The sequence below is a fragment of the Mesocricetus auratus genome, unplaced genomic scaffold (assembly GCF_017639785.1).
Source record: "Mesocricetus auratus isolate SY011 unplaced genomic scaffold, BCM_Maur_2.0 Super-Scaffold_100006, whole genome shotgun sequence".
Taxonomy (NCBI): domain Eukaryota; kingdom Metazoa; phylum Chordata; class Mammalia; order Rodentia; family Cricetidae; genus Mesocricetus; species Mesocricetus auratus.
The window spans coordinates 27,708,513-27,734,928 of NW_024429190.1; the positions used below are offsets into that span (position 1 = coordinate 27,708,513).

Here is a 26,416-nt window from a genome sequence, read left to right on the forward strand (position 1 = left end):
ATTTCCTCTTAAGTAATGGAGACTTGCATGCTGACTGTAGTGGATTCCACTTACTCCAGGTCAGGATTTATGGAGACCTCGTGTGGTGACAAGAGGCACCACAGAGGGCTTTCAAGAGGCTGGCTGCAACAATCAAAGAGAAACTCAGAACTCATTTGGGAGCAACAAAACCCAGGAAGAAGGAAACCATGAAAATTAATGTTAGGGATGTCTGTAAGGCCTTTAGCAAGTAGTACTGTAAAAAAGAATGTAGTGGTGTTTTTAAAAATGTGAAACTTTGTCACTCATGTTTCTTAACTGAAAGTGGTGATACACACACACACACACACACACACACAAACACAAACACAAACCACTAGCCCCAAACATCAAGAATTACTTACAACCCATTTTCTTGAGGAAATTCATTGGCAAACCTTCTTATGTAAATTTTCATTTAATTAAAAATGTTTCCAAAGGCACATTTCTGTGGGAATGTTATTCAACCTCCTCTAGGTTTTATGCAGAATGAAAAGCAAGCCAGAGAGAGAGAGAGGGGGGAGAGAATCAAACCTGAATTCATGTTGTTGCATCTAATTCCAGTGATAATATCTTTAATACAGATAATATTCTTGTAATTAAAATTCACATAGAACAATGAACCACATATGGTGGACAAAATTGCATGAAATTTATCTTGCTATCAATGAAGTGTCAACATTGTGACAATAAATGAATTAATGTATCTGAAAACATGTCTCAATAACATAATTTGTTATTCAAAGAAAATTCACTGGTGGTGGGAATCCTTCTTCAGTGACAATTTGTTTTGTAACTGACATGTGCTCTATGTCTCAAGCCTTAAGGAAATGTGACAGTCGTGTGCCTTTTCTTCTCAAGGAAGTTATGTAACTGACCTTTAAGCTAAAATCTAGAAGGACATGAATGCATGGATGTCAAATGTTCTGAAGCCTTTTAAAAAATGGTGTCATATAAATAAGTGACATTCAAATGAATAATCCCAAGAGTTCCAGTTTGGTTTATGAGGGGACACCTTGTCTTTGGAAGTATCCTCTGGAGAGTTTTTTGGATCTCAGTGGCAGGCAAAATGGCCTGAAAAAAGATACACTGAAAAATTTAAATATACAAAAGATGTTGGAGAGATTTCAGGTTTCATATTCTTGAATTAAAATACTTAACCAGGGAACCTACTAAGTGACAGATAAACTGTTAAATACCAAAATTGTTAAAGTGAACTGGACAGGTTTGGGGTCAAGTGTCAGCAGGTATTATACGAATGATACTTTACTACAAAACTGACTTTATGGTAGGGGCTTACACAGGTTTCCCCACCAAGACTTCCGAAGTGGGCTGTGACTAGAGGGAAAGAAGATGAGGAATTTAAAATAATGTAAAGAAACTGACTCATTTAGATGTCATTTCAAAACTACAGAGGCATTGGTTTCTGCTGAGAGAGCAGTGGATGGTGACTATTGCTAGACATCACACTAAGGAGACAAGAAGAAACCAGGAAATTCAGTTTCCAAACAGTGCTGGCTGGGCTTGAGACATGGGGGAGTATCCAGAGAGGGACTGAAATAAGAGAAACCTCCCAGCATAATGGGTGTTTCTAGGATTCATTTTCCCTTTTCTTTGGCACGGGGACACTTTCAAACCCTTGGAGTCCGGTGAGCTTGTAGAGTTGCATTTACACCCTTGGCGTGGTGTTTTCCAGTTAAGTGAGTATAAAGAAAGGGTTAACGGAAGAGGGTGGGTTAGGAAGGCCAGCAAGAACGTTGGAAAACATTATTTCCAACGTGTTAAAACTCTGAACTTTAAGCTTCCCAAAATGAGAGAGAGAGAGAGAGAGAGAGAGAGAGAGAGAGAGAGAGAGAGAGAGAGAGAGAGAGAGAGAGAGGTACGTGCACCAGCGCAGGCTGATCTATTTCAGTAGGGTTTTTTGGTTTTAATTTAAAATCATAATCTCTCCATCTCTCTCTCTTTTGCAGTGTTGCAAGCCCAGAGCGGTCCCCTTCAGAACCGCGCCTCGAAAGGCTGCGGCAGAGGCGCTGCCGGCTTCATTTATTTATGAGCTGCTTTCCAAGCCGCCCCTCTCCCCGTTCTCTTTCTGGGAGCCTGGCTCTCTGGGCTCTGACCCACCTCTGGACCAAGCAGTTGCAAGGCGAGGAGCCTCCTTCTAGTGGCAAACTTTGCCCCAGCGGAGGAGTCTGGGCTCGCTCGAGCAGGGGCGCACGAGAACGCGCGCCGCCGCCTCAACCCGGCGCTAGCAGCCTGGGCCTCACCTCTCCCGGGCGAGCGAGGTGCGGGCTTTCCGCGCGCGTCCAGGGGGCGGGGCGGGGTCCGCGGGGGCGGAGCCAAGGGTGGGTGCTTCCCGCTGCTATATAAAGCCCGGCCACCGCGTTAACTTCGGACTTGGGTTTATTTATTTGCGGAGCGCCTGGACGGCGGAGCTTGCTGGAGGCGGCGGCTGTGACTGCCGCAGACGGTGGTTAAAAAAAGGAGGAGAGAGAAGGCGGCGGCGGCGAGGGATGGGAGCGCCCAGGCTTCGGGGCGCAGGCCAGAGCTGCCCAGCTTTCCGGGGGCTGCGGGAGTACTGAGGAGAAAGGGGAACGTCCCGGGGGCCCAGAGGCGCGGGCTGGGGTCTTTTTGTTCGGCTGCGCTCAGCGCCCAGCAGCCAGAGCAGACAACTCCAGTTACAACAACAACCCACCTTCCAGCAGCCCGGCGAGACTTAGGCAGCGGCGTCCGTCCTATTGTTTAGACACTTGCCTGGGGCTCCGGAGCGCCAGTCCCCGCTCTCTGTCTCCGCCTTCTCTCCCCCGGCCCCCCACCTTCCTCCCGGGAGCCGCAGGCGCCGAAAGCCTCCCCGAGAGGAGGGGAAGGGGCTAGAAGCTAAAGCGCTGCCTGGACTGCGGTCGCCGAGTCAGGTGCAGCGTCCGGGGCCAAGCGGCATCTCCACACCCGCGGCTGGACTCCTCCGGTGACAGTGAGCGACCGCTTCCAACGCCTGGGGAAACTTCCTGCACTTGGAGGTGGAGGACCCACTCGCAGGGACTTGCCTGAGGGGTGGCTGCGAGGCTGCGCCCCTCAGGACATCGCTGTTGTTTCTTCTACCTGTGCCGTCAGGTGTGTGCGGTGGAGCTGCGGCGGCGTATCTCGGGGACCAGAGGGGCTGACAAGAGCGCGGACACCCGATTGCCAGTCGCCTGTCGCCTGTGATCTACCTGGAGAACAGATCCCATTCTCCTGCCCGCTCGTCACCTAGTATACCCATCCGGCCAAACTAGCAGCACTGGCAACGCGGACACCGAGCCTTTGCTTTGCTCCTGGCTTGCCTGTCTGAGAGTCTTGCCCCCAGCCAGTTCCTACTCAGTCTTCCTATGCTCTCGCTCTCCTAGTAAACTTGGCTTTCTGGATTTTTTTTTTCTTTTTCCTGCAGAGGTGCGGACTAGTGGATATTTCTGCAGGGCTGCAGCGGTCCGACTGCCCTTTTGTCTCTCTGTGTGACCTCAGGGGCAGGCCCTGGTGCAGAGCGTCGCCAAGGACGCCGGGAGGGAGGAGGGATTGCCCAGATATCCTCCAGTGAAGTGCATGTGTGTGTGCAAGACATCCTTGGCTGTCGGGAGGCGGCGAAAAAGCCTTGGGGCTGCTGCTGTGCCGCAGGAGTGGAGAGGCCCTGGGAGCTGAGAGCCCTGCGCCCCGCAGCGCCGCCCGGCGCCCCCAGGGCTGCGTGAACACCCGGTGCGCCCCCGCGCGCGCCATGCCCGGTCTCTCCGAAGGCTCTGCTTTGGACCTGCCAGGCCCTTGCGCCTTCTAGCTTCGGGGGAGCCCACTTTGATCAGGGCCACCATTACTATTGAAGTTCCCTCCTCAGCCTTGCGCTCTTCCAAGTGGAATCGGATTTCCTAGAAGGTCCGTGGGGTCAGAAGTCCTCGCTTGTCTTCAAGCAACCGGCCGCTGCATCTTTGCGGTCCTTTCGAGCAGGGGCTCTTTTGCCGCCAAGTTGAAGACCCGCTCTGTCCTCACAGCCGCTTCGGGGTCTGCTCGCAGCCTGATTCGGGCCTATTGATATTCAGGACCTGAAGTTGCCCACGGATCTTCTGCTCTGCTCGAAAAGCGTGGAGAGCAGAGGCAAGGCGTGCGCGTCTGCCAGCTCTACTGCCTTACATTACTGTTTCGTATTACGGTGTGTGTCCGGCTCCAGGCAGCCGGCCTCGGACACTGCCCAGTTCTCAAGCGCCAGAGAGCTAAAGAGAAGTCCCTCAGACAGAGCAAGGAGCCTGCTGGGGAAGATGAGCAGCCTTGGTTGGCAAACACTGTCCCTGTCGCTGGGGTTAGTGTTGTCGATTTTGAACAAGGTGGCGCCGCAGGCGTGCCCGGCCCAGTGCTCCTGTTCAGGCAGCACGGTGGACTGTCATGGGCTGGCCCTGCGCAGCGTGCCCAGGAATATTCCCCGCAACACCGAGAGACTGTGAGTATGGGCGCTTAGCTCTTCCCAATTCTCCCTCCCTCCCCATCGAGGTAGTGTATCCCTAAGCGACCAGCCTGGACAGTCCACGTGTGGTGGAAACCGGTTCCCGGGGTAGCTCTCAGAAGCTCTCCTGGACATCCTGGGGGTGGGCCCTCTGAAAAGGTGAAAGACTGGCGGGCACTAAACTGGGAGGAGCCTTTGCCAAGGAGGGGCGGATCGCTGGCAGCTACGTGTCCTTTCCCTGCCTCCCCCACCCCCACTTGCAACTGCGTGTGGACTGTGGATCAGTTCTTTCTGGCTGGGGAGCGAGGCAACTGGAACCAGAATTCAAAGATGCCCGGGGCAAGGGAGGTGTGACTGCGTTTCCCAGACTCTGCAAAACCAGTCACCTTGCGGTGTTGCAAACGGGTTATTTCAGGACCTTGTTGCTTCAGACTGGGGCAAAGAGGGAGGTGGCAGGCTGCTCAAAGGAGAGAAGTTTTCTATCCCAGGCTTTGTGTGCCCTTCTAAATACCAGTGGGAGGTGGAGTTTTGGGGTGCCCTGGGGATCTTTTTATAGTCTGTGAAGGATGATTGCTCCAGGACAGCAAGAGTAGGCTCAGTGGCAACACGCACCGTCTCCCTGCGGCGACTTTCTAAAGCCGCTCTCATTTACCGGGAGGAGGCAGCAACTGTAGCATCCTTAAGCAAATCCACTTAGCAGGAGACTTGAGGAAGGACCCAGGGCTTAAGTAAAGTTAGCACTGCTTCTGTGTCTGGAACCCACTGGGCCCAGTCCAACTGCTTTGGTGACCCTGTGGCCTTGGGCTGCTCCCTCCAGTACTTCCCCGCTGTGGCTGTGTGCCCTGGGGCACCTTGCTGGCAGTCTGTGAGCTCCTTCACGTGGTGGCAGCTGCTCTGCCGGCCTCTCTTCGCGCTCTGCCGCCCGCAGACGTCCCCGCCTCCCTGTCGGCTCGAGTCTTTAATGAAGAAATAAACGCAGATCGGGGGGTGACGGCCCACGCGCTCCTGGTGGGGCACTTGCCGAGTTAGGGAAGTGAAGCACGGAGGCCACTCTCTTTGTGAAGCGGGGCCCTCCACCACGAACCTGCCCCAGGCTCGGGGATGCGCCGGGCTCCCCGGTTGCGCACCGGTCGGGCAGGCGCGGGTGGTTTAGGTTGGTGTGGCTCGGATCGGTGTGGCGTGGCATGGGTGATTGCGCAGAGTCTGGAGTTCTTTCCTAAGACTGCATTTAACTGTGGGGAAAGGGACACTCCAGGGCAGCACTTCTGCATTCAAAGTCATCAGGGCCAACAGTTGCTCTCCTCTTGATTCAACCCGCGCCCCCACTCTTTGAGGGTCCAGGACCAGGACTTTCCTCTTTCAGAAAGCTCCAGCCCTCTGGGGCTCTCCCTGATTATTTCTCTAAGCCCCCGCTGCCCATAGTTGGGCCTTAGCGCGGTAAGGATGTGATCCAGTACATTTATGTGCTGTTGTGTTCTGGATTGCAGGAGATAACAAAAGTCCTTGAAGGGCTCCCATAACTTTAGAGACAATTCAGAGCGATTGTTTGGGGGAGAAATGTGTGTGTGTGTGTGTGTGTGTGTGTGTGTGTGTGTGTGTGTAATTCTAATTTAGCTCTCATTATTCCATGTCCTTTAAAACAGTGTAAACACTAACTTGTCAAAGCTCTGGGTTTGCAGAAATGGCAGTGGAGTACCCAGTGGTTAAAAAAAAAAATCCTTATGAGATATTTGTGGAGTTTTTCAGGAAACCACATATGCAGTGCTTGTTTATGAGATTCTATCGTTAGCAAAGTAAACACTTTAAATACAGATTTCAGCAGGAAATTTGAAAGTCGAACATAAGAGAGCGTCTAGAGAGGAACACGGAGAAACTTCCCAAAGGCTACTTTATTGTGAATGAATAAAGTCCTGCAAATTTAGTTGTTGACCAGAAAGAAGGTTGTGACTGAAGAAAAAAAAGTGGTGCTGAAACGGAACAAATGTGTGTGTGTCAAGGCCAAATCCTACTTCCATTATTGTTCTCACTGGAAGTTTAAACTATAGTCACAGTCAGAGCTGGGGCAGGGGTACAGGGGTGGGGGTGGGGGAGCCAAGAGCTGCAATAAAAGAGTTCAGCTTCCCCAGGGACCTAAAAAAAGTGGGGAGATCTTTGAGGTGCTGGAACTCTCCCTGACACACACTTTTCTTTGCCTCCGGAATTTTGGCCACAATGTGTTCTATCTTTAAAATTTTCTCTCCGAATACTATGAGAAATTTTTTCATCAAACTTCCGGAAAGAAAATTCTTGGGGGCAATGCTAAAAATAAAGGCAAACATTGCAGAGTAACTCAGTAAATAAATACCCATATTTCTTTGGAAACCAAAATCGAAAGCACTCACACACAACAGGCCAAAAACACAACAAAAGCCAGGGCTAGTGATGACATCATTATTTCATTTTCTTGTCATATGTCAGCAAGAATTTTGTAAACATAAGACCTTTATAAACTATTATTTCAAAGGCTTGTTGTTCCCTTTGCTCTCTGGCTTACTTTTTAAGCCACACTAATTGAATTAAAGTTTTTTTTTTCTAAAGCTCCAACATGCTTTAAGTTTTACTTTGTTTAACCAAATATAATAGAAATAAAAAGGAACTTTAATTTGTGGTTGTCTCTTAGGGATCTCAATGGAAATAACATCACAAGGATCACGAAGACAGATTTTGCTGGTCTCAGGCACCTCAGAGTTCTGTAAGTGTCTCCTTCGAGTCTTGGGAGTTTTGTTTTTAAGATGACATGCTTAGTCGTAATCACTAAATGTTCATAGATTTTAAAGCTTTTCTGAAGACAGGAGCATAAAAAACAAAACAAAACCCTAAGGTCCTCTTGTACTGATTTCTGTGGTCCATTGTGTAACTTTTAGTGAAATTTGTGTCTTTAAGAGCGGATGTGAGATGGGGGATAAGAGGGTAGAAAGGACCTCAGATTTCTAAGGACATTACACATAGAAATGTAGAATCACTATTTTCACAACACGAATAAATAAAGGCAGAAAACTGATCCTTTGAGGACTTGCAACCAACTTCCTCTTCTTACTGACATAAAGTATCCAGATTTCTCTTCTGAAAAACAGAAAAAAGTAGAGAAATCTTTACCACTAAAATCATGCAAACATCTTTTCAGCAGGCTTGTGGGGGAGTGTATACACATCAAACATATTGGTCTCATTTTGGGTGTCACTCCTTTATTTTGTAGTTTTGTAACTGATACAAATTGTTATGAAATCATTAGTGCACTAATTAGTGGTTTAAATTAGCTGCGAGTTAAGAGTCCATATTATGTAAATTTGCTCTGCCCCATATGTTTGTAAATATTTACACCCAGTGGCCCTATATTTTTGACTACTATGGGTACGTGACGCTTTAAGGACTTATTGCTGATATGCATGCATACGTCAGAATTAAACTGTGTATAACACGTGTTGAGCTACTGCATTCCTTGGTTAGGGACATGGATGAAATCAGTATAATAAAACTGATTCAAAGGATAGTTTCCACTATCAACTATGTTGGAATTTAAAGTTTACATTTTACTTTTCATTAGTAACTTCTGTAGTAATTTTAAAGCTAAATGCCTGTGGTATGAAAGCTACGACCCCCCTCTGAGTTCTCTCACCTGCTGCATTACTAAATTTGCTAGTGACTCTCAATAGAAGGCAAAATATCATGGAGACGTGAGAGAGGGGTTGGAGGATTTTGGCTGCTAAGTCACAACCCCCTCAGTTGGCGACACTAAGAACCCTGTTATATTTTGCTTTTCAGTCAGCTCATGGAAAACAAGATCAGCACTATCGAGAGGGGAGCATTCCAGGATCTTAAGGAGCTGGAGAGACTGTGAGTATTTTCAGTCCCAGACCCATGACAACATGTCTGTGTGTTTAAAACCACTTGAGTTTCAAGGATTATGTCTTCAGTTTCATGGCTTAGGCTTTACAGTTTAAGAAGAAAAGGCACAAATATGTGTTATCTAACGTAAAAGTAAAGGTCCCGGGTAAAGAAGACAAATTTGTATTAAAGCATGAAAGTTCAGGGCTTTCCTGAGATACTTATTTCCTTTATAATCATTGGTTGGGTACTGAAATAGGTACATGTGTTTGCATCTGTTATCTGTGGCTTATGCAGAAAGAATGGTTTAGATCATATTTGTGTTTTATTAATTGTGCTTTATGGGAAGAGAGGCTTGGATAAGAATCTTGTAAGCATCCATGTTGTTACTGAGTGCCCCGTCACTGGTCCTTTAGAACATTTAAAAGGGGTCTTATGGAAGATCTATATCTTTTGAGGTTTAGTACTTATAATGAACACTGATAATAAGTTATACTTCCAAATCTATTTAATTAGTTTACAATAGCTTCTAAATTATGACTGTGAAAAGTAAGCTACAGATTATTAAGGTAGGGATAGGTGGTCCATTCAGCACTGGCATTTTTTTCCATGAAGTTGAAGTGTAGATTTTGCACTTTAAGAAATGTTGTTTTAGACACAAAAAATTTATAGATATATGTATTACTTGAATGTTAAGGTGTTCACAGAATACATATTAGTCACATATTATAATAGACAAAATTTATACCTGAAATAAGAGAAATTATAGGCTTTGTAATATGAAATATGTTTACAGATTTCATATGTCTTGATTACTGAAGTTCAGTATGTTTTCATTTTTAGAGCAGGTGAAATCTGTATTAAATGTACTAATAATTATTCTAATAAGTTCTCATGCCTACCCTAATATTCACCTTAGCAAATTTAATTGATACTTCTATCTAAATATTTTAATTTCTTGGCATTACATATATTCAGATTCACTGGGCCCAGGTTAATGCTGTCATTGTTTTTTTTAGAAGTAGAAAACTGGCTTGTAATTTTGTGATACATTTCTGAATATGCAGGCTATGTTTTATTGCATTAGGCAAAGCATAGTCATGTCCTCTTTGTTTTACTATTAAAAATGTGTCCATTACAGTGTTAACTATGGAACAGTATATAAATTGATTCAGCTGCACTGAGGTACTTTCTAAGGAAGTGAAATCTAGATAAATATTTAATTGAATGTACACCCAAGTTCTTATGTTTGTAGCCTATGTTAAATGTATAAAAACACTCTGAAAGTATTTATTCTTCAGCTACTTCATAGATGTTTTTCCATAGCTGATATACCTAGTGAGTAACTCTCAAAGATATTTTAAAGCACTTGTTTTAAAATGTATTGATAAAATGTAAATGAATGGAAAATTAAATGTTCATTGGAATGCTAGCAGTTTTGTCAAAATTGTCATCTAGTCATACCATGGACGTACTGAAACTTGGTCCTGAAATTCCATTTAAGTCTTAGGATTCTCTATGGTGCTTTCTGAAGCTCACATTCACTTGTATTGTAATTTTAAATCTTTGGTAACATAACAACAATGTAAACTTTTTCATATTTTTTAAAGCTGCCTCATCTCAGAATTGCATTTGAACTTTCATCTTAAATAAATTAGCTCTTCCTAAAAAATACTACAGATACCATATAATTTGAAATTTGATTAGAGTTGTAAGTGGATACTATTTTTTGACTTTTACATCCCCGGAGAATGTCACTTCATCTCAGAACAATTTTGTGTTCTACAAAGACTAAGTCAGATGTTGCAGAGTGGGAGGAGGGCTTGTAATTTTGAATGAAAACTAATATATATGCAAGACTTCTTTAAATCACGCCAGCTGTTGGCTGAGAGCAAATATTTCATATTTGTGAGGAAAAGCTGAGAAAATTCCATTTGTTTACAACTGCCAAGTCCATCAGATAGAAGCGCATTGTTATCTGACAGCCAATTCATCTCCTTGGGACTCTGGAATTCTAAGCCATTTCTTAAGGAACATTGTGGATACACTTTTCAAATATTTATTTTTAAATATATTAAATGCCAAGGCACTTTTACTTAGAAATGCATTCAACATTGTGAAGACTATTTTAAATTTTGTTCAGTTTGTTTTATAAGAATTAAAAATACAAACACCTCACCTTACATTGTGAGTTCAATATTCCAATTATTATGGCTTATAGCATGTACCCCTAATTTTATATATAGTCATTAATGTCACACAAATTGCTTGTGTGACATTAATGAAATGTAAAAAACAGAAAACAATCAATGGGTTAATGTTAAACTATGGATTGTATAATCTACATGATTGTTAATAATTTAGATGCAAAATTTCAAATTGAACTCCAAATTGTGAAAAGATGCATTAGAAATAGCTTATGTTGTAACAGCCATTCATCTAGAAAAGCATGACTTCAGGTTTTTTTCTTTGTATTAAGACAAAACATAATATAAAAAGCATCAACTTTATTCCCATACAATTTATGGTTCTGAGGAGTTTTCATTTAAAATGATAACAATAATAGCATTTGTCAATGTGAAGGTATTTTGTGAGAACTTCAGAGATAAGCATTTTTCATGATGTTGGTGAAGTTTTCACTTAATAAAGAGAAGACAGATCTCAAAATAGTATATATTATCTACACCTTTTATGCATTCAGTTTTTACTTAGTAAAAAGCAAGGCCATTTTAACTTAAATTAATGTTAATAAAGCTAGAAAGACATACTTGTAAATCAAAGCACTATCAGTACCAAAAAATATTTTTCACTTAATTAAATAGATGTGCTTAAAAATTGTCAGTCAAAATGTTAAGATGGCCTTCTCTCCTCCTTCCTCCTTCCTCCTTCCTTCTTCCTCCTGCCCTCCTTCCTTTACTGTCTTCTCAAAACTTTTCTCTTCCAGTTTCCTCTTTTCTTTTAAGTCACTTTGTTTTGCTATGGAGAAAAGAGAATCAGATGATGACTTCATTTGCATGTGCCTACGAACCACTGTGAACAGCCTAGGTTTTAATGGAGCTTGCACCCCATGAGCACATGTTGGGACAGTTGCTGCTATATTTGCAGGCCTGACATGTGCAGTGCCTGGGTGTCTGGAATGCTTTATTCATCTTGGGGATCATGGAGAATACCCACCATGCCCTTTGCAATATAACAGCTTCCTGTTGTTTGATAACAAAGTTAGAGAGACATATAACGAAGTTATTTTCCCATCTGATTCAATCCCGTCAATTAGCCAGAACCAAAGTATATATGAGTAAGATACAGCAAAAAGTTAAGATACTTGAAATATGCTTTTTCTTATACTTCACTTTAAAAGTTATTAATTCAAGGAATACAATGTCTTTGTTTCATTCCTTCCTTCATTTCTTTCTCTGTCTCTCTCTCTTCCTTCCTTCCTTTCTCCCTCCCTCCCCCTCCCTCCATCCCCCTCTCTCCCTCCTCTTTTTTCTTCCCTTTTACACCACAGAAATTCCATAGGCCGCTGAAACCTGTGCTACTCACTGGCTATCTATTTACAGCTATGGTCGGTCATGCTATACTCCCAGAGTTCTGCTCTTTGGTTTTTTATGATTGTCTGTGGGGACTTCAGCATTCTACTGGTAAAAATCAACTCCTCTCATTTTGAAAATTCACTCAAAACATAAGTGGAATATTGTTGGAAATTTTGATATACTGAAATTGCTAAAAATGAAATACGTATTCGTCTAGCTTATGTACATGGGCAGCAGCAGCCAGGAACAGAAAATCATGGCTTTCTGTGGACTTCAGAAGTACCAAATACTCATCATTACAGTAATTACAGAAGTAGGAGGGCACTGTGGATGGGTAGACAGTTTCAGAGTGCTGGCTGTATGATGCTATTTCAGGCTCTGATGATGGGGCCAGAACAGAGAGACAGAAAAGCAGAGGGCAGTGGGGCTAAATGAATTATCTTGCCACTCTGAGATTTGGATAACATTTAATATACTCTTCTGGATAAGCAGTGAAAAATACTCACTAGTTGTGTTTTTTGGTTGTTTCTCTAGTCACATATAAACACAACTCGATTCTAAACTCAGAAATATTAGACAAGAGACTTCCACAGACCCTGGATTACAATTCCCTTGTCAATCTTTATAACACAACTTCTTTAAAAACTTCAGTTTACTCTTCTTCAAAATAGTGACAATTATTAAGGTCCATCTCTTCCATCTATACTGCAACTGTCTCTTTTTCAGGCAGGCACTTCAAATACTCCCGATTTTATTCCCTTCATATTTAAAGTAACACTTTTAGTTCTAGTGGCCTTACCACCTCATAGTTTGCTTAAAAATATAATTCTAAAATATTGTGATGTAGCCATGTGAGGAATTCTGGGATATAAGTCTGATAACTTAAACATTTAGAAATTTCCACCAAATTCATAAAACTCATCTCTTTTTAACTTAGAAATTTGAATCCCTTTAGGATAAAGGCCGTAGTTGTGCAAACACTGTTTCATGAATAAACACTTAAAAGATATGTTTTACTGTAAGATGGTACTGAATTCTTCCTTTTGACATGAATATACCATTCAGATGAATAAATGATCTCAGAGCTATCAAAACACTGCAGGCCTCTAAATTTGATTAACAACTATCCAGATCATGAATGAGATGCTTTTTCCAAATTATTATTTTCCATTTGCTTTGGTGATTTATCCTTTGATGTAAACTACAGTTCCTTTTCTCAACTTTCCTTTCAGCTTAGTTAGTATTTTGTAAACAAGTTGCAATGTGAGATTAGGAGGTGAGGCATACACAGAGGTTGTGTTGTAGGTTGTAACATATGAGTTCAAGGGGGAGAAAGTGTTGTAGAACAGGTCTGAAGGGTAGCACTGTTCATTCTCTGCTTGTCCAGCCTGTAGAGGACCTCTCTTCCCACTAGTCCTGAAAGCTTATATGCAACCAAACACATACATACATATGTAAAGAGAATCTCACGATGCTAGTCTTTGTGGCAAAAATTCCAAGTTCATCTCATGGGACTCTTCTCCGGTATCTTGCATTTTAACGTTCCTGTTGCGAGCTTCATGGACATTTTTCCCCTAAAGAAATACACCAGAGATGGAGTGTGCATACACCATAAAGTGAAAATGTACTAAAGGATCTCTAAGCATTGTATGGACTATTTTAAATTATGTTACTGCCTGTGGTGGTCTTAGAAAGCTTTCATCAGAGGGTGCTATTATAAGGTTAGTAAAACATTCACTGCAGTGTGTTTTTATGGGCGCCAGAGTGAAAGGGTGCTGAGAAGACCCCTTTGCCACTGTGGACTAGTTTATAAATTCCAAGGCAGCAAAGGGTGTTTATTTTTCCCACATCTGTTTTGGGCTCATCCTTTGTGGCATTGTTTGCTGGATGCTGTTTCCTTTATGCTTCTCCTGAAATGAGGACTTTAGTTTGCACTGTTTCAGTGTATTTGTGGAAGCAGTGAATGTCAAATATTTTACATTTAGTTCTGTCTTTCATTGCTTTGGAAAACCTTTCCGCTTGAATTATGCCTTCCAGGGTGCGTTTCACAAGCCTGCATAGAAGGGGAGTATTTTTTTTCTCCATGGATTTTACACGTATTGTCGTATTTTCAAAACAAGTTACATCTGCTGGATGGCTAGGGACATTAGTAGTAATGGAATCTTGGGGACGAAAAGGCTGACTACAAGTCATGGGTGCTGAGTATCATTTAAAGATGTCTTCTGTACGAGCTGTTGCCTTTACTCTTTAAAGCATCCTTCTACCCTGGGGTTCAGGGAGACTCTTCTAATGCAGAAGCTATGCCACACTATTTTAGACTGTGGTGACAATGGTATTTGCATAGACTATCTAGCCATTCCTGCTTTGTGCTGCCTTGTAATATATTCTGCTAGATCACCAATGCAAAGCACTCATCCACTGTATGGTTGCTCATCTTGTCTAGCCATGTAGGCACTCTCCTCCATCTGGAAACATTCAAAAGAGAGAGTTTAGTGCCCCTGTGCAACCTTGATTACTTAGCTTCATCTTTAAGATCCTCAATTTGCTCACCTTTAAATAGAGATAGTTATTAAGATCCATCTCCCACCAGCAGTGCAGTGACTAGTGAGACAGTATACACAGTTTGTTGGAACACGTTAGACTGTGCTTAAAAAATGCAGTTCTAGATTTTCTTTCTTTTTTTTTTTCCGAGATAGGGTCTCTATATCCCTACCTGTCCTGGAACTAGTTCTGTAGACCACAGCGACCTGGAACTCACAGAGATCCACCAGCATCTGTCTCCCGAGTACTGGTATTAAAGGCATGCTCTACCACTGTCTGGCTGCATTTAAAGATTTTAACACAACTTCTTTTTCGAAATTAAATTTAGGGCTATTTTATATCTTAAAATATGAATATGCTTATTCATCTGCATTTGTTACTTTCACTTGGAGTGTCTTCATGAGATCAGAAGATATGAAGAAAGTGCATAATTTTCCTTCTGAGTTTTTAAGCATATTGTATATTCTCTCCTAATAGGTAGAGTAGCATTAAGTGAAGGATATTAGCAGGAAAAGACATTTTCATTAAAAAGTGTTGACTTCGGTCACATGGAGCATAGACAATGAAATCATCATTGAGAATGCTGGTAAAAAAATAAACAAATAGAAAACTTCAGCTATTTAAAACAAGTTAGATAAAACTGCTGAAAATGTAAACAGTAGTATTGTGTAAGATAAAAGTGTTTGCTTTACAAATGTCAAAAAATCAATGCTTTAAATGGGCAAGTAGAAATTTCATGTGAAGTGTCAAAATGGAGAATAACTAGTCTTTGCATTGACCACTTATGTATGGAGAGTAGGGGAGCAGTGACACATTTTAAGGCAGCATTTACAAAAGTATATTTGAATTGATTTGTGGATATGAAACACACATTTTCCCCCCATTGGCTTTGGTAAAACAGTTTTTTAAGTTTGCATTTTGAGTTAGACGGAAGGTTATCTTGAGTTAAAATATTAACTGAGATGAAATGAAAATAGAGAAATGTATGGTACTATAGTATCTATCAAAGGATAAATCAACGGAGCAGATAGAAGATAATAATTTAGGAAAAAGTGTCTCACTCATGATCTGGGTAGTTATTAATCAGCATTTCAGAGGTCTGTAGTGGTTTGATAGCTCTGATATCATTTATTCATCTGAAAGTCACACTCAGAAACAGCAGGTAGCATAGATCTAGGATTTTTAATTAACTTTGGTTTTAGAAGAGCTATCTCAGAGAAACACACTGCACATATCTTTTGAAAGCATGAGTCACCATCCAGAACATCTTCAAATGGTCCTCGGATCTTGTGGGCAGACTGTATCCCAGGGTGATGACACAGAACCAGTGTGACTATACTCTGTCATCCATCCTTGGGCACAACTGAGCCTTTTTACAGAGTACCTTGTGTGGTCTCCCATCAATAATCCTACGCAACACCCTTTCACTGTTGTCCTGTCCTGGGACCATCACTTTAAATGTCAGCTCATTTATATTGGAGTTCACAACATGACACTCCCCTCTTTAAGTCACTATGGTGTTTTCTTTGTAGTATTAGAAACAGTATTGCTTTTTTCTCCAGTTCTTTTTTTTGTGATTGCTTTGTATCTTAATAATCTGTAAAGCAATTGTAGATTTAAAAATATGTCTTATAGGGATTTAATTTCTGTCATTTAGAAGAATCTTTACTTTTAATATTTCATTGAATTTGAAGGCATTTGGCGACTTTTTATTTCAAAAGCTTCTGTCCATTTAACCTTATTATGTATACATATCCATGTCCATAATGGAGGAAAGCCGTAGTCAAACATACACATCTTTTTTTAAAGAAGAAAAGCGAATTTTCAATTTTTCCTGCTTTCTTTATTATGCCTGACATTTTTTGTTACTACTTTGCCTCATGTTCAAAACAAAATACATCATGATTAGTTTAGACACATTCACTTTCATGAAGAAATGACTAAATTCAGAAAAAAAAACTATTGTTAGTGTGTATATGTGTGCATGGAGGTCTGAATGCTAAGGTGTGCATGCAGAAGCCACAGAACAACTTTGTGGAGTGGTTTCTTTCCTTCCATTCTTTCTTAAAATGATTTATTCATATATATTTCATATGCATTGGTGTTTTGCCTGTATGTATGTCCTTGTGTTGAAACCCCTAGAACTGGAGTTTCAGACAGTTGTGAGCTTCCATGTGGGTTTTGAGAAATCAATTCGGGTCCTTTGGAAGACCAGTACTCATAACCACGGATCCCATAACCACGGATCCATCTCTCCAACCTCTCTTTCTGCTTTCATGCCCATTTCAAGAATCAAACTCAGGTTGTCAGGCTTATACTTTTGGGTGGCAAGCACATCACCCACTGAGCAATCTTGCCAGATTCCCATGGATTCTGTCTTTTGACATATTAAATTGAGTGTCTCATTTTCAAACAGGTGTTTAAGAAATGGACTGCATAAAACTGGTTTTCTCAAGGACACTTTCAGCATTCCATTATTTGGAAACATTGGGGAGGAACAGCAATAGTGATTGTGCATGTGTGGAATCACACCACCCAAAGCCATGTGCTAGCTCTGTGTTGGAGCTGTAGATTTCTTCCCAAGGCACATGGAGTGTCACTCATTTGTGAGGACACTGGGACAAGTGAATGAAGTAATCCACACGGCCTAATTATTTATAGTATTTTTTTGTGATTTAAATTAAGAATCCCTGGGACCATAAAAATGATTACAACAATAAAGAGAAAGAGACTACATGTACCAAGACTTAAATATCTACTTTCTCATAGTATATGAAGCTTTGCCGGTGTATTAAGAACTTCCGAAAAAGTTGCCACTCATTTATGCGCTGGGGTTTGTTTAAATGCACTACATTCCTTTTGCTCCTTAGATGATGCTTACACTGTGCTGTGGGTGAAGAGTGAAGGGCGTATTTCGGGTACATGGAAGCATGTTGCATAGTAGGGATTTGGTTAGCCGGATAATGACTGGTGACTCAGGGAGTATGCCAAAGCAAAGTGGACCTAATATCAAGTGAATATACTCGGTCCTCACTGAACTATATCAAAATGCAAAGAGAGCAGCCGGTTCTTATTCAACACAGTAAGAACCCACTAAATGCCAGGGAAGATTGGGGAGTGCTGAATGAGAACAGGAGATTGCTTTGTCTTTTAATACAGTTCTAATCTAGTAAGTGCCAGAGGCAGAAGAAGGAACACAAAGATCGGGTCTTCACATTTGAGGAGCTCACAGCCCAGTGGGAAAGAGACTAGCACATGAGTCAATATAATACAGTGCAAGGGGCCTTATCAAATGCTCTGGGGACACAGCCAAGGGAGGCATGGAGTTTACAGAGGAGGGCTGGGGTTTCACAGAGGATGTAAGAAAGCACTGTTTGGTGGGAAGGGAAAGCTCTCTGTGGAAAGCAGCCCCTCGCAGGGTCTTGTTTTGAGGCCTGAAGTAGCCTGCCTGTTTGGGCTGAAGAGTCAGCCAAGGTCTGTTAATGCAGTGCTTGGAATATGATTAAGAAACCAGTCCGTGTCTGCCATTTTAGACATCAGGATAGGCATGTTGTGCACACATTTCTCCAAAGAACTCCTGCTGGCTGAAAAAATTATCATGGACACTATCACAATTGTGGATGATCCTTTCAGGTGCTTATGAATGATATTCTTTTAGATGCTATTATAGCAAAGTCACAACGAAGCTATTTTGTTTAAAGTGGCAAATGGATGGTGAAAGTACTTTCCCCTCAGAAGCATGTCCAACAACAACAACAGAAATAGAATAAACATTTTTTTGTTTAGCTTTAACTTTATTTTGTGGTTCATTCATAAAAGTTGGTACAGGAATGGTAGTAAATCCAACCTTTCACCACTACTTTTCTCTTTGCCCTTCATGGACGTTGAAATACATTTTTATTGGTGTGAATTTTATTAAGCGTTGAGCATGGCTGTGTAGATGAGCAGCTTCCTAGCATGTGTATATAGATACCCAAAGCTCTGACCACCCTCACCCTTCTGCTCATCTGTTCTGTAGCTCTCTTAAAAGTAGGCCCTTATCAGGCAAAGAAAAACATATCAAGCCTCTCTCTACTTGGATTCTTGGGATTGCAAGTGGGGAATTTCTGAAGGCAGGTCTTCTTGCCTTAGAGTAACTCTGAGAGAGGCCTCCCTTATTATTTGCTTCTTTAAAAAGTGCAGTCACTGGCCACACTAAGTAAGTATCCTCTTGATTCCACCTGATAAGCCTTTATAAATAAGTTTGGACAACTTTAACATTATCCTAAAGATTTAAACTTGTTTCTGCCTTTCTCAGGGTGACATTGGTCCTTGGAGGTCAAACAACTTGTACATCATTTTTTTAGGTATTTTTCATCAGCATATTTAAATTTGGGAGAAGCAGAACACTAGGCAGTTATTATTCAATTGATTAATTGTTTACAACTTATAGGGCTGGGTCCTTAGTATATCAATGATAGCATTTGCTTACACTCTCCAGTAGGTGTGTACACTCCCATCGAGCAGAACAATAGATCAGGTCTTGTTAGAGTTGTAATTGAATTCCTAACTGAAGCATCTGAAGCATCTAAAAAAAATCTTGCATTAGATTATTAATCAAAGCATCTAAAACACCCTAAAAAAATAAAAGCAGTGAAACCTTTGAAACCCTATAGGTTAGGAGCTGTGGATTGAGGTTTGAGATTTGTTGTTGTTATTCTGATTTCACCTATGGGGGAAAAAGGTACTATAGCCACTGTCTCATGCCCCGCCTTCAGTTCAATAAATAGGTAATAAAATAGAAATTTCTCTCTACTATGCCTTGACTCAAAATCACGACTGTTTGAGAATGTATGAATTATTCTAATACAGTTTACTATATTAATATGCCTATCTTCTATTGAAGCTGTGTCTGAGTCAGAAAGTTCCATCCCACAGAGTTTGTCTGACGTTGTAAGGTGTTTGAGTTGAGAATGTAGGTCCCAGTAACCATCTGACGAAGCATAAGGGAAGCTGCCGTAAAACCCCATGTAACAAGAGGTGTAACCAACTTTTGATTTACAATTCTTGGATATCTTGAATGTCATTCTGCTATTAACAGAAATTCAGGATGAAGCATTACTCTGCCAAAGCACAGCCTCCTCCCTATGAATTTTCTGTGTAACATAAGCTCTGTTTTTCTTTGTTTTCTCCAAAGGCGTTTAAACAGAAATAACCTTCAGTTGTTTCCTGAGCTGCTGTTTCTCGGGACTGCGAAACTCTACCGGCTGTAAGTAGACACAAGTGTTCGCTGTTGCTTTGGGTTGACCTTGTGTTTTATTAATAGAATTGTGGGTGTTTTCTTGCACTTTCCTGGAATCTATGTGTTAATAGATTCCTAGATTGAAAGTTTGCCCTTTTGCTTTCTGAAGGAAATAGAAGACCTTCAGTGGTTCCAGTGGCTTTGTTTATGTAGCCTTTTGTGGTTTAATTGTTCATTATTTCAGTTGTTTTATTTTTCTTGGTTTTGATTATGTGGTGACAGAGAGATTTGCCTGGTGCTCAACAGAAACCCAATTATTGAGAGGAACTTTGTTACCCTTCTTCCACTTAAAGGAAGTTGATAGTGTTTCCTGTAAAGTTGGGGTTCATTCTGTTAGATTTTTTGGTTTGTTTTGGTATTTGAGGAGTAGTGCTTATTAGTTTGTATTTATTATCTATCCCAAGGCATTTGAAGATGTAAATTCTCTCAAAGTGTTTCTTTAGCCAGACTTACACATTTTGAAATGTGAACTGTTAGAAGGCAAGGCTTTCATAGCAAAATGTCTCATAGGCAGTTAGGGAAGTTGTTCTTTTAAAAAAAAAAAAGCACATTGTAAGGATTAGGTGGAATCAGTTTTTCCTCCCAGGAATGCTTGTTCACTGACCTAATACGTAATAGTGAAAACACATTTATGAAAGCTTTGAAAATTAGATTTCTCAGCTGTGTGCATGGTTTCGCACAGATGGCAGATACGCTACAAAGTGTTGGAAAAAATAAATAGCAATGGTTATCGATGTTCCTGTATGCTGTGAAATGACGGCTGGGATACACAGAGTAAGTTGTCTGGAGTGGCCCCACCTGCATGTAGGGGGAGTCCCATATGGAAGTGTTTGTAGAAAAAGTGAACACATTGCTGTTTTCCAAATTTGATTTTGTAGCCAAAGCTTTGTAGCCTACAAGTTCAATATTGTTGTTATCAATTCCAGAAGTGTGTTTTGTGGGGGAGGTTCCTACTCACCCCCTCTGAAAACAGGATATCTATGAGGTCAGTCTTCTTGATACTTCATTCCACAATATAAAGATCTTTCCCAGCTGACCACCCCCCCTCCACATCTTCTCTTTCCTGACATCTCTTCCCTTAGGAGAACCAAAACCATGGGCTGCATTTCTCCTGTTTGTGAGCTCTGCTGTTTAATGGGTCCCATTTTAAGTGTATTTTTAAAAATCAAAGAAACTTCTTCTAACACATGATCTCTAAGGGCTATTTTTTTTCCAAGAAGTAGGATGTGACCTGCTATACAATTATACACACATACACATATATCAACTGAAACATATTTAAATGGTTGCAGTCAGTGGAGTAATGGCCAGATTTGTTTTTAAATGGTATGGCCCTTTCTATTTTAATTTTGGGGGAATGTGTAAAGAAACTAGTAAGAAGTGGTTTTGAAGCTAATGCCCAATGATTTTGCAAGACTGTGTCTTTGCTAGCAGTTTGTATACAAAAAACAGTTTACAGGGCCTTTGACATGTGTGTTTTTTAATATACCACAGAAATGAACTTAAATGGAATGCTGTTGTCTGTTACTGCTTGTACTATGAAAAATGTAAGAAGTAACCTCAACACTCTCTCTGAGAAACAAGAATGTTTTATATTTTCTCTAGAAGTACCTGGAGTGATTTCCTCAGGAGTTTTTGTATGGCTTAATGCATCGTAGAAGTCCCCAGGAGAAAATTATGCCTTTTGACGTTTAGCCCTCTTTGACAATATCACGTAGTGGATCAAAGATATTTCCCCTTAAATTTTAAGATTTTATAGTTTTCTAAAGCTTCTATGTGATAGGACACATGAAAGCTATAAGAAATGGACTAAAGATGAATCAGAATCCACAAGATTGTAAAAACATTTTCTAATTAAGTGAAGGTATGTTTAAAAAGGGGGAAGCGACAGTTAGAAAATATGCTTGGGTCATTTATGTGTCTGTTTGGCACAAATAATTTTCCCCTGAGAATATGGAAGCTAAAAATTTTGATCATTCATGTCTACAGTTATAATAATACAGATGTAAATATTGCAGTGTTCCTAAACCTAGCCCGTCATGGCATCTTGGTTAATATTGACAGAGCTTCTCTATGTGATGGATGAATTTTTATTTAAATGGAAATATAGAGGTTTACTTTTGTCTCCTTCTATCTCCCCTCCCTCCCTCTCTCCCTCTGTGCCCCTCCCTCCCTCCTTCTGTTCTATCCTTCTTGCCTGCCTTCCTTCCTTCCTTCCTTCCTTCCTTCCTTCCTTCCTTCCTTCCTTCCTTCCTTCCTTCCTTCCTTCCTTCCTTCCAAGCTTTTCTCTTTTCTTTTTCTTTCATTCTGTAGCCCAGACTAACCTAGAACATACATGTAGCATATACTTGAACTGTAGCAGTTTTCTTACCCCAGCCTCCTAAATGTTGGAACCACTGTCATGGAAGTGTGTGTGATCATTGTCTGTATAATATCACAGATATTTTTGTTTGAGCTGAGCATCCCATGTATCACAAGAATTAGATAGATGTGGATGAATTGTTAATTGTGGTATTTCTCTTGAGAGGAAAAGTTATGAAGGACACGTGACTACTTTTTAAATGATACTACCAGTGAAATTAAGCAACCGGCATTAAGAGTCTTTAGTAAGCAGAAAGACAAAAGATTGTAAATATGACTACTGCACTAGGGCTAGTATATCTATGAAGGCCAAGTATGTAGGTTCATTGCTTTTCCACATCACACGATACAGATGTCTTTTTGCTCATCTGAAAGGAAAAATGGGTTCAACTCCACATTCAAAAGTATTCTTTGAAATGCTCCTTCAGAATGAATCATTGCACAAGAAAGATGAGTGATAAAGGGACATAGGAATTCTGACAAATAACAGGGAAGGAATAAAGAAAACATTTGATTGGTTGCTGCATGTGTATATTTTTAAAAGAATCCATTGTCTCCTGGCCAAGTGACATAGTAGAGCCATGTATTTGTACAGCACAGGCAAAAAGCACTTTTAGAATTTATTTTTTCTTCATAAAGAATGCTAATTATTATATATACTTCTTTATTTTTACTTATTACATACTTCATTTAATATATTTTCACTATATATTACCGGTCAAGAAAGATAACCAGTTTAATATATAGTTTATAAACTGGAACTTGGTTTTAGCATTATTTACTTATATGAAAACTATTTGATATATTCGACATTACACAAATTTCTGTGAGTTTTTGTAATAAATAATCATCAACCTATTTTTGGCTGAAAATGAGATGCCAGTCACACACGCATTTTGCAGACTCTAAATGCGCTATAAAGGAAAAAGAGGGTACACTGTATATGAATTATGATTTGACACGGTTGATTGCTGCTAGCGGCCAAATATGCTTTCCCTTTGCTGTCTGCTCCAATTTCTCTTTGGAAGGGCTGAGAGAGCACTGCATGTTCAGGTCAAGATGTTTGCTCAGAAATAGTAGTACACTCACAGCTGTGTTGGCTGGGGCAGGAGACTAGTTTAAATAGCATTACCGTTTATCCAGTCCATTAAGAGACCTCTGTAAAATAATCCCAACTCTGTGTAAACTACAGGACAGTGCAATAAAATTACAAGCACTTGTTGACAGATGGACAGTGTAAGTAAAGGGGAAGCAAAGGATGAGAGGGTGAAGGTTAAAAGAGAGCAGTTTCCCTGCCTTCTACAGGGAGATTCTTTCCTCCCCTCTGCTCCTCTGATTCTGAGGTTTTGCATTTTTACGATCCACCTAAGAAAGAATGGGGGACGATTCTTTTCAGGGCAATCTGGAGCTAGTTAACTGAATCAGACTGTGGTGAATTTTGAAGAGGTTGGCCACTATGGGCTGAACCCAATGAACAGCATATGCAAATCTTCCAGATAAGCCTGTCCTTCAAGGTAGCTTGCAAGTGTGTGATGCACCATTTCCCATCCGAGTTTGCAGCTGCTTATTCAGGCTCATTTGAGAGGAATTTCATTGATGGTACCATGAATAAGCATCTGATTGTAAATGTTTGTTTTGTGGTTTTCAGTTTATTGCTTTGAGTATTACTATATTTACCAAGAACTCTAGCCTAAGTTTTTGTATCCAAGGCACTTTATAGAAACTCATCTTTCTTTAGTATCTTCCCAAGCCCCAAGAAAATAAAAATAAAAGATATCTACCTATGTCCTCATGTCACACTTATCACACTCTTTTTGAATAGTAATCTTATTTGTGATTCGAAGTGGAAATTATTCTTCAAAAAGTCTGAGGCCCATCAAACTTCCTGAGATTATAAATGTTAAAGCCAAACACACTTTTTTATTGGTAGTGAATTCTTAGTGGAGATAATAGATTTTTCATTGCTTAAATTGATTGGTCATGTGGAAACCCTTACCTTTTTTTTTTTTTTTTTTCGAGAGGGTTTCTCTGTGGCTTTGAAGACTGTTCTGGAACTCACTCTGTAGACCAGGCTGGCCTTGAACTCACAGAGATCCATCTGCCTCTGCCTCCCGAGAGCTGGGACTAAAGACGTATGCCACCACCACCCAATTTGTGGCAACCCTAATCTTAAGAAACCTCAAATTGTCAAAATGCTTTCTTATAGCCATAGTCAAGGGAAACTTATAAAAGAAATTTCAGGTTTTATTGTTTTTTACCAAAGCAACAAATTAATTTCTCTAGTGTAACAAGCACACAACTAAGCCGTCTTTATTTCATTTTTCCTCACTTCCATGGCAAAAGTCTTCATTGATTTTGGCAGTTTCTAGAAAATAATATGTTCTTGTAAATAAGATTTTTTTTTTTAATTCAGAAAACTAAAACCTTGTTTATATTTGTGAATTATAATCTAAGTTTTGTTTTATAATTGGGCTTATCAATACTCTCCATGCATGTATTATAAAAATGATTTAATATCCCCAGGGTCTAGTGTGAGACTTGAAGCTTGTAAGGTCTCAATAAATGATGTATTGAATTAAGTCTCTGTTGGGTTCCAAGTTTGCAACTTGAATGAGCAAGCGATAACTATGGGAAGGTTTTATGAATTATAGAAAACAAGAGATAACTTGCCTAATTAAATGTTTGGTTCCCTTTGGTTTTCTAAACATTGAATGGTTTCAGTAGACATAGCACAATTAAAACCATACCTTTCTTAAAATTTTCATTTAATCAAAATACATCTTAGATAGAGGCAATGCTATGTACTTATATACAACTAACCTTGTTTTGGGATGTCAAGAGAGTCTCATTAAGATTCTTGTAGTCAAGCATAAAGGCAGAGTACGACAGTGGAACCGTGTAAAAAATTCCTCTTGAATTAATTTCTGCCAGCTCTGATTAAAGTGTGGGCCACTAGAGGTGTCAGGTGCCATAGTTTCCAGCTTCATTTTACTCTTGGCCTGTTTGCCCCTGCCACAATAAATCTGACTTTGGCTGTGCAGGAATTGCAGGTTACAGTTGCTACGGTTACCATTGTCCAGACTGGGATCATTATTCTTGGAGGGAGTCACTGTGATGGCTACCGCTGACTTCACTGCTGAGACTGCCTGAGAGTCTCAGGTGCTGAGGGGGAAAGTTCTGCAGGAAGAGCCCATCTGTCCTGTAGTCCAGTTAGGGAAACATTATGTGTGTTTTGGATTGAAACTTTGGTGAGCCATTCGATTGTATGCGTATGTTTGAAAACAAAGAGTCTTCAGGACAGAAAGTATAGAAGTGTTAACTTCAGTGATTTAAATGCCAGCCCTTTATTACTTATTTAGTAGCATATTACTTGTTTTTACTTGGCCTGAGAGGCTCTGATTTTGTCACTTAAAAATAGAGATGCACAAGATTTAAGTTTAAAAGATTGCCACTATGTTGTTCAAATACTTATTTAAATGATATATATTTAGTTATTTACTTATTTACTGGCTGACTTATTGAGTCTTCGTCTTAGCATGTAGTCATGGCTGGCCTGGAATTCACTATGAAGACAGTACTGTCCAGGAACTGTGTGCAGCATTCTTCCTGCCTCAGCCTCCCCAGTGCTCCAATAACTAAACAGGAATGTGCCACCATTTCAGGTTAATTTTTAAGTGTATGGAAAAAGAAAATGCTATAAGAATACCTGTGCATACTTCGGAGTAACTGTTGTCACAGACCAGCAAAACAATGTTATACTAACTATTCAATAACACTCCGATTTATTTTAAGTCAACATTTATACAAGAAGTTATATGTCGAAAATCAAATGAAATTAAAGGTTGTTATTAAGACTGTTCCAGCTTGGTTTCAGCTTTTCTTCAAAGGGGCAGCTAGTAGCTTTGTTAGTAATGATGATCAAATTTTTGTGACACCTGCCACGTGGACACTGACTGTGAAATCTATGACATAGTGCCTGGTGTCAGAAAGCCTGGAGCAAGGAGGTTGTTCTAAATCTGCTTAAAAAATGTTTCCTTCACCCATACATATTCTTTTAAACATAACATTACTTGCCCCCATAAGGTATTCTGCATTGGGTTTTGAGAACACTGTAATATAGGGGAAAATTTGACATGCTATGGAAAGTGGTATTTAGGCTTCAGCTTTTATTAATATGTAAATTAAAACCTAGGGAGTTCATTGAGAATCTCAAGGTTTCCTGAAGCATGCATTTAAATATGTGGTTTTCAAGCCAAAAATATATCATCATATATACATATTTAGGTAATTTTTGAAACCTTTATAAATCATTAATTTGTCAGGCAATCTGAAGATTATAATTTGGGAACTGGGTTCTATATA

General features: G+C 40.5%; 1 protein-coding gene and 1 long non-coding RNA gene across 6 annotated transcripts in view; one reads left to right on the forward strand and one right to left on the reverse strand.

The window, feature by feature from the left end:
* Positions 1-2,418: 2,418 nt before the first annotated feature.
* Slit2 (slit guidance ligand 2) overlaps positions 2,419-26,416 on the forward strand; it is a 313,096-nt gene continuing 289,098 nt past the window's right edge. For all 4 annotated transcript variants that reach the window (XM_040747061.1, XM_040747063.1, XM_040747062.1 and 1 more), the window contains exons 1-4: positions 2,419-4,471; positions 7,134-7,205; positions 8,276-8,347; positions 19,589-19,660. In XM_040747061.1, coding sequence (XP_040602995.1) covers positions 4,293-4,471; positions 7,134-7,205; positions 8,276-8,347; positions 19,589-19,660 — 395 coding nt within the window. In that variant the 5' untranslated portion in view covers positions 2,419-4,292. The remainder of the gene's footprint in view (positions 4,472-7,133; positions 7,206-8,275; positions 8,348-19,588; positions 19,661-26,416) is intronic.
* LOC121140816 lies at positions 6,469-25,126 on the reverse strand. Of its 2 annotated transcripts, none has more exons than XR_005877743.1 (3): positions 24,875-25,126; positions 13,322-13,445; positions 6,469-7,576 (listed from the first exon to the last, which is right to left on the reverse strand). It is a non-coding gene; the product is annotated as an uncharacterized LOC121140816 (long non-coding RNA). The 2 variants fall into 2 exon arrangements; XR_005877742.1 differs by lacking the exon at positions 6,469-7,576 and adding an exon at positions 11,117-11,314.